This window comes from Clupea harengus, chromosome 17 (assembly GCF_900700415.2).
Source record: "Clupea harengus chromosome 17, Ch_v2.0.2, whole genome shotgun sequence".
Taxonomy (NCBI): domain Eukaryota; kingdom Metazoa; phylum Chordata; class Actinopteri; order Clupeiformes; family Clupeidae; genus Clupea; species Clupea harengus.
Genome location: NC_045168.1, coordinates 7,469,974 through 7,482,261, shown reverse-complemented (window position 1 = coordinate 7,482,261; position 12,288 = coordinate 7,469,974). Strand labels below are relative to the sequence as shown.

At 45.5% G+C, this 12,288-nt stretch overlaps 1 protein-coding gene across 7 annotated transcripts in view; it reads right to left on the bottom strand.

Moving 5' to 3' along the window:
* LOC105890071 (microtubule-associated protein 4) overlaps positions 1–12,288 on the bottom strand; it is a 99,773-nt gene that overhangs the window by 69,371 nt on the left and 18,114 nt on the right. For 6 of the 7 annotated variants that reach the window (XM_042710302.1, XM_042710303.1, XM_042710306.1 and 3 more), the window contains exons 2-3: positions 10,833–11,028; positions 9,492–9,548 (exon numbers count right to left, since the gene is read on the bottom strand). In XM_042710302.1, the coding sequence (XP_042566236.1) occupies positions 9,492–9,548; positions 10,833–11,019 (244 nt within the window). In that variant the 5' untranslated portion in view covers positions 11,020–11,028. The remainder of the gene's footprint in view (positions 1–9,491; positions 9,549–10,832; positions 11,029–12,288) is intronic. The other variant, XM_042710305.1, reaches the window with a different exon arrangement.

Here is a 12,288-nt window from a genome sequence, read left to right as displayed (position 1 = left end):
AATGAGAAATAAGATATTTTCTATTCCAAGAAAAGTGTGTTTTCTTGAATGATAATGTTTTGGGCGACACTAGACGGAAACATTTGTTGTCTGTTTTATTCTAAGTGAACATTTAAGGAACTATAGTTTGTGGATGTGCTGGCAGTACATTGATAGAGTGTGAAGCAGTACCTGTGAGTTACATTCTGTGGTTTTGCGACCTGTCTAGTGAATATGATGATGACCATGACTTTATAACAGATATGTTCTTGTGCTAGGCATTTTGTGAAATTTACATGGATACACAAGCATCAATATGAGCGTTATTGTATAAAGGTACTTGGCATTCATTTACATAGTTTTGAGAAACATGTTTGTCTGTATAAAATGTAGGATTATCGAGGGCAAGAATATTTTTGAAAACAATACTAAATAGCCGCAAGCTACGATCATCAGGGTCCAAGCAGATGTGGCCAAACTGCCCAGAATAGCGAAAGGTCGAAGGATTTGACCCCTTCAACAAGTGAAAGAGGACCATTTGAATTTTGCAAATGTTCCGTAAGGATTTAAAGATGAATTTCATTTTGTTGTTGTGTTGTGAAGACATCTTATCCTTGCGATTTGTTTGACATTGAGTAAATCACTTCTTTATGCCGTTATAAATGAGCCTATACTATTTCATGGAGACTGGCCGTTGGCGAGCATTATGTTTAGCAAGCCAAAATATAACTTTAGGAGATGTGAGCAAATGTAGCCAAGTATAAGCACCAAGTATTTTGAGATATTGAGATGTGTCCCTTATGGACATAAGTTCACAAAATTCTGCATCCAAAGAATGTGGTAGTGAAGTTTGAACCTTTAAAACATAACATATTGGCTCACGAAGTTCTAAATTTTTGCTTTGAACATTATTCACTAGGTTGCAGCACTCCACAAATGAATTGAAATAAGCTGCGGTAATGCACCTCCTTGGAGGCCAACTGGCCATAAACATTTTGTAATTTCTGGCAAAATGGTTGGGCTATTGCCCCTAAAACGCTTTGACCCTACCCCACTTCAGGGGGTGCTAGTACAAAGGGCAACGTACACCTAGGGACACAAACCTTACATTCCATATATGGTCATGTGGGGCTACAACCAAGCCAAGTTTAATGTGGATTGGTGAAGGCTAAGTACATGATGGCGTCAACCAAAAATTGGTGAAAAAAAGCGGAAGAAAAAGAAGGGAAAGAAAAACTTTCACAAACACTACATGAATGCGATCATAAAGACATGAGAGATGTAGAAGATGTGGGGAAGAGGGCAGAGAAGATGAGAGGAGACGAGAAGGAGAAGAGAGGTGGAGGAGGTGGACTATCCCCCCCCCCACCCACCCCACCCCAAAGAGGGGTACAAAATTAGTGGAGAAGAGAGGAGGTGAAGAGGAAGTGGGGACACACGCGCTCTCAGTCCGTCTGCAGATTAAGCACATCTGCTCAGAGTATGGCCAGTGCCAGCTCCTCTGCTGCCTAAAGTGGCCATAAGTAGGCCAGGCTGACCCACATAGAGCTCCCCCAGAGAGGGAGGCATAGCCTGGGCAGAGCTGCAGCAAGCCTCCCCTCCGCCTCCTGGAAGTGGAGCATCTAGCATCACCCCATCTTCACAAAGGGGGGAGGATGAGCGGAGTCGCCGAAATTAGACACAAGTGCTGGTTAAATTGAGGGGGATGGGCGGTAGGGGTGGGGGTGGGGGTCTCAGGGATGACAGCAAGAGGACTTTACAGGACTACTGTGTAGGCCTGATTCTATCCATCTACCCTTAAAGTTTTTTGCACTTTCAGTTTTCAAACATGCACACTCATAAGTCATTAGTGCACAATTATTATCTAAAACAGAATCATGAAACAAAAGAAAAAAACTTGAATATAATATAAAAAGTCTTTAAAACAATAAGGAGCAGAATATACAATGCTATTTAAACTCTGTTCAAATCTTAGGTCTTTCTTCTCTTCAGAAAATATCTTTGCAGCGACTACTGTTCCTCTCTGACATACAAGCGGATTCAGCCGAGGCTTCAAAAGCAACATGCAATTTACACTGCAGCCCTCGCTCTGCATTAATGGCAGGTGAATGTGAGCTCTTTCAAAGGGCAACTTCAACCCCTGCCGTGCTCCACCAATAGAGACCTAACGGAGTCAAAATGTCCTCCATGGTTTCAAATATAGAAACCCTGGATTACAGAGAAGAGAAAGAGAGACTGAAAATGGGGCGGGCAAAGTGACAAAGAGGCTTGAATAGGAGGAAAAAAAAACACACGAATTGCAGCACAAATTCGGGGTTCTTTGTTAAACAGTTTATTAGCCTAGTAAGATGACACACATAAAGTCTATAAAAGGTGCATTTTACATTTAAAAGCAGTACTGCAGCATATAAGGTGAGTGTTGTAAAACACAAGAGTGTATACAGTAGTGTGTCATTAAAAAATACTAACGGTGACAAAAGTCAATATGATCAGACAGAAGAGTGTGCTTATGGACTTACCCGTCACCATAACAACCAAACAACCCAAAACACAATGCCTCTAATGCGGGCTGGTTTGCAATTATTAATGAAAGAAAATAAGTACAAAAATGAATGATGCTTTGGTTAATAATCATAATAATTGATGTTATTACTTCCTGAAGCCATAGTGCAAGAGTGAAAGTAATAAATGTTTCAGGTTCTGATTGAAAGCGCTCAAGGTTAGTCTGACGGTTCATAAGTGCGTGATACTCCTGTCTGTCTGATCACACCTCTGATTCAGCAGCTGATAGAGAGAAACACGGTGGAAAAACAAACTAGGCCAGCCAGGCCTTCCAAATTAAAAATATCCCTGTGCGCCTCTGTGCGGGTCATAATAACATCTGACATTAGAAGGGCAAACAGTGAACTCATCTGACACAGTGAGTGTGTGTGTGTGTGTGTGTGTGTGTGTGTGTGTGTGTGTGTGTGTGTGGTTTCATTGATTTTCAGTTATTCATATTCATTTAGTATTTATTTTCTATATTCTCAGATTCCTTTGGTGTTTATCGATTGATGTGTTGATTCCTACCGTGGGAAGATATGAGAAGCCATGAAAAGACGAGGAACAGTCAGTCTAAACAGACATCATATTCTGACCATAACCTGACCAGTGGTGAGTTTGCATGAAATATTCCTTGTTGTCATTTTTACTTTATTCACACCTTACACTGAACTTGACTGAGTTGGCATGGAATCACAATTAATATCATTACACACACAAGCTGAGAAGGACACCTCAGACCAAGGAAAGGAGTTATACTGCTGTGTTCTTGTAACATTGAGACTAAACAGTTATGTGCAGTGCAGTTCAGGGTAACATGTGACCTAACAATAAGTAACACGTCACCGATGGTTAGGTTTGGAAGTAGGGTTAGGATTAGGCTATGTGTAACGACAAAGCATTCATTTGCTGTTACACATTGATAAGAACTGAACAGTATTGAGTGGAATAATTGCAATGTAACACACACTGTAACATAAAGTGTTAACCACAGGATAAGAGGCAAAACTTCAAACATATACTGTGTTAGAAAGCTTTGACACAGTAAGGAATTACACAACAACAACAACAGCAACAACAACAGGAACAGAAGTAGACAGCGGAGAGGAAGTGTGTGAGGTCCAGCAGGGGAGGGACTGCAGTGTTAGGAGAGCAGCCCTGCAGAGCCAGCCCTGGCGACACTAGCGGAGGCAGAGTTGCCCTGGCGACTCCAGTGGAGGATGAGTTGGTGGCGGAGGTGGAGGTTATATAAAAGTGTTAGAGACAGGAAGCTGACGGCACAACCAGGCTGGCAGTGGTGCTGTCTGTGCGGTGTGTGTGTGTGTGTGTGTGTGTGCGTGTATGTGTGCGTCTGTGTGTGTGTGTGTGCGTGCGGTCAGAGGGACTGATGTCCCCATAAACCCTCTGGTCCCCATAAGTCATGTGATGCTTGACATGAGGAGACCGGAACAGAGAGGCGGACAGGCAAATGAAGATGTGTGTGTGTTTTTCTGTTTGGACTGTGTCTGTGCTGTGTATCTGAGTGTGTGTGTGTGTAGGGGTGGTGAGTAGTGGATGTCCCCATAAACCCCCTGCTTCCCATAAATCATATGATGCTTGACCGGACGGAGGCGGAAGGACAAATGAAGATGTGTCTGTGTGTCTGTGTGTGTTTGTGTGTGTGTGCGTGCGTGTATGTGTGTAGAATCTGCAACAATGCGAAAGACACAAAGATAGAAAATCTGAGAGGATAGCGAGGGAGATGCAAAAGAGAGAGGAGACGACAGATATTACACACATCTTTGTGTGACTGTGTGTGTGTGTGTGTGTGTGTGTGTGTGTGTGTGTGTGTGTGTGTGTGTGTGTGTGTGTGTGTGTGTATGTGTGTGTGTGTGGACTCGAGTATGGCTGAGTGCACAGAGTGATTAGATAGCGGGTGTTTGAGCTGAGGAGCCAGCGGGTAAATCAGATGAGGACAGGGTGACAGCCGTGTGTGTGTGTGTGTGTGTGTGTGTGTGTGTGTGTGTGTGCTGGGACAGACAGATCAGCTCTATCCCTAAGCTGCTGCTTTCCCTGAGCTGCCCTCGTTCAGTCGCTCACCACACATCTCTTCCACCAGGAGCGCTACATGATGGCCACGTCTAGTATATGTGTGTGGTGTGTCTGTGTCTTCAGTAGATATTAAGTAGCCTGTATGCATTTGAGTATGCTGCGGGGATGTGTGTGTGTGTGTGTGTGTGTGTATGGGTGTGTATGTGTGTGTATGGGTGCGCATGTGTGTGTGTGCGTGTGTGGGTGTGCATGAGTATTTGAAGGTGCAAATGAAGCTAAAAGGGGTCTTTCATGATAGTGTTTTGCTCGATGACGCATATGAATATTTGGCCTCTTTGAGCTTCTGAAGGTGTGAGACATGATGTCTGGTTGTTGGGGTGTGTGTGTGTGAATTTCTGGCCTATATGATCTTGCAAAAGTGTGAGACATGAAGTTTGTCACCGTGAGTGTTTGTGTGTGTGCGCGTGTATGTATTTCGTTGTTTTGCATGTATGAGACCCTCTGCTGGTCTAGGAAATGGTCTAGTAGATATTGGGCAAAAGACAGCACAGACATTTGAGTGTGTTTGTGTGTGTGTGTGTGTGTGTGTGTGTGTGTGTGTGTGTGTCTGTGAGTGTCCATTCCTTCCTTGCTAAGTTGTCTGAGCTGGTGTTCTTAAAAGACCTTCAGGGAGACTAAAAGCCAAAATGCTACAACAAGAGTGTATAGGAATGTGTGTTATGTTGGTTACATGTGTGTGTGTGTGTGTCTGTGTGTGTGTGTTTGGGTGTGTGTGTGGTAGAGGGTATGGGTGAAGGAGGAGCAGGAGCTGAAGCAGGAGAGTCTGTTTGCTGAGTGGTCACACAGTTAATCCTCTGGAGCAGGAAGCATGGGGGGGCATGATGATTATAATCAGAAAATGGAAGCATGAACCAAAGAAGGCAAATGGATTTGTTTGTGTATGTATATCAGTATGCATATGAAAGAAAGTGAGAGAAAGAAAGAATAAACATAAATAAGCCAGAAAGAATGGGGGAAGGAAAAAGAATGAACACGAGGTGGAAGAAAAGCAAACGTAAAAATATGGTAGAGTATGGGTATGGTTGGGGAAGTGATCAAAGTGGGCGAAAAAGGGAGAGAATACAAAAAAGCCTGTTAGTTCAAAATCACAGCAGAATAATTATACCCTAGACTGCCCCACTGCAAGCCGAACACCAACACCCCCCCCCCCCCCCCACCCACACCCACCTCCCAATCCACCCAACTACACCCCCACTCCCTCAAACACACCCCAGCAAGCCAAGCAGCCCGGCCCATAACATGCAGGCCAAGCAGCTCTCCCCATGCCCCTCTAAGACCCCCCCAGGCAGCATGTACAGCAGGTGAGACCCAGGGTCTGGCAGTGGCCCTCTAAAATGCCGCATCCCAGCTCTACTTCTCTCTTCTCCCACAGCATGCCGTCTTTACTTACAGCGTGCTCCCAATTCTGACCCAGTTACTACTTATAACACCGGTACCGAGAGGCCCGCTGGCTGGCTCGTAATGATGATGAATGGAACCAGTGCCGGCGGGAAGGGGGGGGTAATTTTTCCGTGCTTTCTCAGCAAAGTAGCTGCCCAACGGTGCCACCTCAAGGAGACATACCTGAGCCATAAATACATGATGGAGCATGCTGGCTTAAACTGCTGAATTTGCCAGATTCTGTTGTGTCTTGGATCCATTATGAGTAATTAAGTTAAAGGGGACTGAATGTACGGCCATTGGCCTGTAGCAGGTGATAGCAGAACAGCGCGTTAAATGCAGAAAGTCAAATGCAGCTCAGGTCAGCAGCCTAAACTCGGACCCAAGGCTTTGGCGAGTCACAGCCCATCTCAGACCGTGGCACTGCTCATCTCCCGGCACCACCTCCTCCCACTTCTGCCAGGTCATGACCCGACCATGCAGCATGCAGACAATCATGCCAACCCCAACAAGCGGAGCAGTCGTTCTGACAACATTACATGGGCGGAGGCAGCCATGCCACACTAGCACAGCGGGCAGACAGCAGGCACATCGCGGGCATCACAGCTTCTCCTGACTCCCCCTGTCTGAAGCTTTCAGCTTTGAGGAGACAGCACTCCACACAGACCAAGACTTCCTGTCCTGTGTGTGTGTGTGTGTGTGTGTGTGTGTGTGTGTGTGTGTGTGTGTGTGTGTGTGTAGTGTGTAGTGTATACAGTATGTGTATGTGTGAAGGTAAGTGTAGGTTTCTATGCATGTGTGTGTGTGTGTTTGAGTAGGTGAGTGTGTGAATGAGTGTGTGTCTATGCGTGTGCGTATGTATGTGTGAGTGTGTGAATGAGTGTGTGTTCGAGATGTAAGCCTAAACCTGTATGATGTCAGAGCATGTCTACCAGTGCCACCGAGATCTCCTCACAGTGAAAGGGTCAGGCAGAGCAACAGAAGAGACTACAGGGCTACAGGCAAGGATACACACACACAGACACACACACACACACACACAGACGTCTGCCATGCATGTCACACCTGTGCTGTGTGTCATGTCACACAGGCACATGGACACACATAAATAAGCAAACTAGCAAACAAACAAATACATCAATAAACACCAAAGGAATCTGAGAATATATATAAAAAAATAATGAATATGAATAACTGAAATCAATGAAACCAATACAAAGGTACAGAAAAGGTCTCTTCACTTCCATTCAGGCACACAAACACTCTGCCACACACACACACAAACTCATCCACAGCCTTTTTTTCATTAGCTTTGTGTTCAAGTGAAAAGGCACCTGCTGGCTGTGAAGTTAGACAGTAACGATATGATATGAAGCAGTCGTGACACAGGCTGTCCACTAGAGTAGAATAGGGTAGAGTAAAACAGAGTAGAGTAGAGTAGAGTAGAATAGGGTAGAGTATAACAGAGTAGAGTAGAGTTGAATAGGGTAGAATAGAGAAGGGTAGAGCAGAGTAGAATGGAGTAGAGTAGGGTAGGGTAGAGTAGAGTAGAGTAGAGTAGAGTAGAGTAGAGTAGAGTAGAGTAGAGTAGAGTAGAGTAGAGTAGAGTAGAGTAGAGTTGAGTAGAGTAGAGTTGAGTAGAGTAGAGTAGAGTAAGGCTCACAGGCACAGACAGACCCCACAGAGAGGGACATTCAGAAAGCTTAGAGACAAAAACACACACAGCGTCTAGTCCAGCCTGTGCCTGCCACACACACACACACACACACACACTCAGACACACATACACAATCTGGGCATAGGTCATTGCCTCAGTCGTTGTCTGTCTGGCTCTAACTCTCCCACTCTTTAAGGCTCTCTCTCTCTCTCACACACACACATACACACACACACACACACAAAATGACTCCCCCTCTCTCTCGCCCCATCACACAGCCAGACGGCAACAGACAGCCAGAGGTGATAGAGCTACCCAATTTACCCAACTAGGACTGTGCCTCTGTCTCCTCCTCTCTGTCTTCCGCTGCCTCCATCCCTCCCTCCCCCTCCCCCTCTCTCTCTGTACTGCAGCTGCAGAGCTCAAAGACACCACACATAACTGTACATCTCCCTCTCTGTCTTTCTCTCCCTGTCTGCCTCTCTCTGTCTGCCTCTCTCTGTCTGCCTCTCTCTGTCTGCCTCTCTCTGTCTGTCTGCCTCTCTCGTTTACAAGGTGAAGCAGAAGTGCAAGGTCTATTTGTTAAATGTTTTATTGGGGTCAGCAAAGATAGCCATTTGGAGGACTTAAAAGAACAAGTGACTGGGGGCTGGTTCAGTTGAGGCTGTGGAAGTTTTTAAGGGAATGGTGGCTGGTTGCACGATAATTCAATATGCTTCTTATAAACTGGTTACTGATATTATGTCTGTTTCAGGGCTTTGGGAGTGAGGAAGCTGTGAAGTTGGAGATGATGGGCAGGTGGCTTTTAAAGTGCGAGAGGGAGGACCTGAGCTTTTCCTTTTTTCTTTTCTTAATGTAATGGTAAAGGAGTATTAAACCTCTCACTATCTTTCTCCCTCTGTATGTCTTTCTCCATCTCCCTCTCTCTGTCTTTCTCCCCCCCTCTCTCAGTCTTTCTCTCTCTCTCTCTCTTTCTCTCTCCCTCTCTCTCTCTGTCCCCCCTTCTCTCTTTCTCTCTCTGTCTCTCTCTCCCCCTCTGTCTCCCTCTCTGTCTCCCTATTTCTGTCTGTCTATCTCTCTCCCTCCATCTGCTCCCTTCCCTTTTCTGTTTCCCTCTCTCAGTTTGCTTTAGCCAGTAACACACACACACACACACAGCCGCACACACACACACAGACACACACACACACACTCAGCCAGACCCACACACACACATCAAAAGTGTGTACATCAAGAAAAGCAAACCCTTCGCCACAACAGAGATGTGAGATCAAGAATGAATCATCTCTACAGAACTAGCTTTCACTCAGTCTCGATTCGTCAATGGCAATCAGATGGACTAATACATAAACTCCATTGTATCTCCCCTACCTCCATGTGGTTAAGGATATACAATAACCAGTCTTCCATTGAATAATCACTATTTGCTGTGATTGTACCCATAGTGCTGGGCAACATGACACATGAAGGACGCGGCAGGAGCACGACACACGCTTGGGCCTGCTGGCAGAACGAAGGCTGAAGTACACTTATGTAATCACGATTCATTCTGAAAAAGACCACTTAGCAAAACACTACTGCCTCGTCTGCAGCTTAGGTGAGGCTGGCTGAACAACAAGGCTTTATACACACCAAACACACACACACACACACACACACACACACACACACACACACACACACATAATTACACACACAGACTAACTTAAATAAACAAGTCTCAAAATGAATAAGGAGTGGACTTAAAGAATAAGAACCCAGAAAATAGATGGGAAAACGTGCGTGATGGGACGTGAAACAAGACAGAGTACCCAAGCAGAGAGGATTCTGGGATGCCTCTTACCAGGATTTTGGGCTCCTTGGCCCTCCTCATTCCCATTCTCCAACCCCGGCTCTGCATCTGCTTTCACACACACACACACACACACACACACAGACACACACACACAGACGCACGCACACACACACCTTAAACACCAGTTGCTTTGGTTCTAATCATACTGTCGCCAACACTGTCTTCTCCAGTTGTCTACACTTAAATCAGAGCGTGTAATCCACTCTCTTGTGGAACTCACGTCAGCTCCATTAATATTCTGGCGAACATCCTAAAAATGTGAAAGTGTTGGGCAATGCAGTCCGTGAAATCAGCTAGCTCTAATATCAGTCATTACATGCTTTTTAGCTTTGCAGTCCCTATGGGATACCTGCACTGGACGCTCTGCCATTAAGATAAAATAGCCTAACACTAAAGCCCAAAGCAGAGCTCATCGAGTGTGCAATAGAATAAGGGAATAGCACAGCATTCAACATAATCTCCTTCAGGAGATGAAAAGGTAGGGAAGGGATCTTTAATTCCTCCTCACGTGATTAATGACTAAGAACGGATTTAGAGTTCATGTGAAATGCCAGCATTTAGCATGGCAGTAAGCTGACAATGGTAGCTGGATCTCTACCACAAAACCTATAAACCATTGTGAACACTCAGTCTACATTTAACACGTACACACAGCATATGTACGTATGTTAAGATTCATGAGATCATCCCTATAGGCTAATGCACATGAGGGGATTCAAGAGAAGAAGCCACTGGTTTACTAGCTTCCTGTAATCTTGAGACAGTTTCTCTCTTTTTCTCTCCTGTGATAGTGGAAGTCAATGATGAGATCTCTCTCTCTCTCTCTCTCTCTCTCTCTCACACACACATACATATACACACACACATGCTGTCAAGCAAGTCTAATCCCATTTCCTGAGGAAGCGAGAGTCGTGCAGAGAGATGCTGTGAAAAACTCCCAGGGTAACGTTTCACCACAATCTAGGCGAACTTTAAAAGACGTCTGGTCAATAGCCACCGTCATTAGCGCTAATCGAACGTAGAGACACCCACTTGACATCAAAGTGTATTATTTAACAGCCAATCAAGTAGCTGACAGACACTTTGATCTAGCTATTAGATCAAAGAGCCAAATATTAATCAACAGACGCAAATGCTAATTCTAGTCTTGAGTGGCAAAATCACCAAGGCTTTTATCCCTAGCATTTCAGTCTGGATTAGCAGACAAGGGAGCTAGCGGGCTAGGAGATTAGCGGGCACCCCCATCAACATTGAGCAGACAATGCTCTGACTACTTAATCTAAGGGTTGCTGCCTGTTGTCTGTCCGTCCTCTGGTACGGCCATCTTACCTTTCTGCTTGCCGTCGTCATCATTGTCAAGAAGGGGGATGTAGTCTGTCTTGCCCACGGTCTCTCCCACCTGGTCGTCAAAGGTCTCGGCCTCCAGCTGGGCCACAAAGTCCCGCTCCACCACGTTCTCCGGGCCAGACTGGGGCACACCGTCAGTCAGAGCATCGCTCAGACTCAAGTCTGCCATTCTGCAAGTCTGTAGGAGGGAGAAACGGCACAGGGTCAGACCGCAGGAGTCAAAGCTCACACTGTAGAGTTAATGGATCTGAAATTTGGACCCGAGTCATGATGGTACACAGAAACACACACACACACACACACACACACACACACACACACACACACACACATACACACACACACTAAGTGAATGCCCTATAGATAATGGACACAAAGTCTCTCTCTCTCTCTCACGCACACACACGCACACACACACACACACACACACACACAGTGAATACCATATAGGTAACGGACATGAAGTTTGAACTTGTGCACTGACACACACACAGCATTAGAGCAATGGTAGTCTATAAAGCAAATGGATGCAGTTTTTGAACTGGTGCCATACCTGCACCCACATAAACATATATCCCCATGCCAACATATCAGATACCCCCACATCCTGCCAAGACCTCCCACAACCTGCTGCTGTCTTGAAAAAAATATTTGCTGTTCCACAAAACACCACAAGGGGGTAGGGTGGAGCACGATACCATACCCACAGCTGGACTGATTGGGGCCCGAAGCAGGTGTACCCAAACCCAACTATTGCCCCACATTATTGCAGAGCAATGCACTCACACAGGCCATACAACAGAAAGATAGAGTGAGAGAGAGAGAGAGAGAGAGAGAGAGAGAGAGAGAGAGAGAGATGACTCAGAGAGAGCAGGGACACATCACTAATTTGCTTCTACTTGAGGAACTGGGGTAAAACAGCTCTACTCCACGGCCCAGTAGAGGCTTCCTAATACCAGCTCTGCCACTGCTTCACACATCTAGGATATACCATTTAACACAGTGCCTTTCAGCGGAGTGCTGTCGCACCCTTTTACAGTGGCAGGGGGCCCTGGTTATGTGTGGGAAGATGCAGGGAGTTACTGCAGTGTACTGAAATGAGTACAGTACTGAGGCTCCTCTAAGTACATAAACTACACAACGTCTGAGAAAACCTTTATCATCCCAGCTGATGAAGCAGTAACATGACATCCATACACATGGAAAAACACTGCAACGATATATCACGACCACTGATCAATGATCAGGACCACCGCTAAAAACACTGATTTTACCATGGAAGTCAACTGCTGGTGATGGTAAACATACAGATTTATATAAACAGGTTTTATTTGTTAATTTAGATATCAGTGTTGCATCCTTCCTCCCTCCTTCCATCACCATCTCTCTTTCTCTTTCCCTCTCTCTCTCCCTCTCTCACCCTCCCTCCCTCTATCTC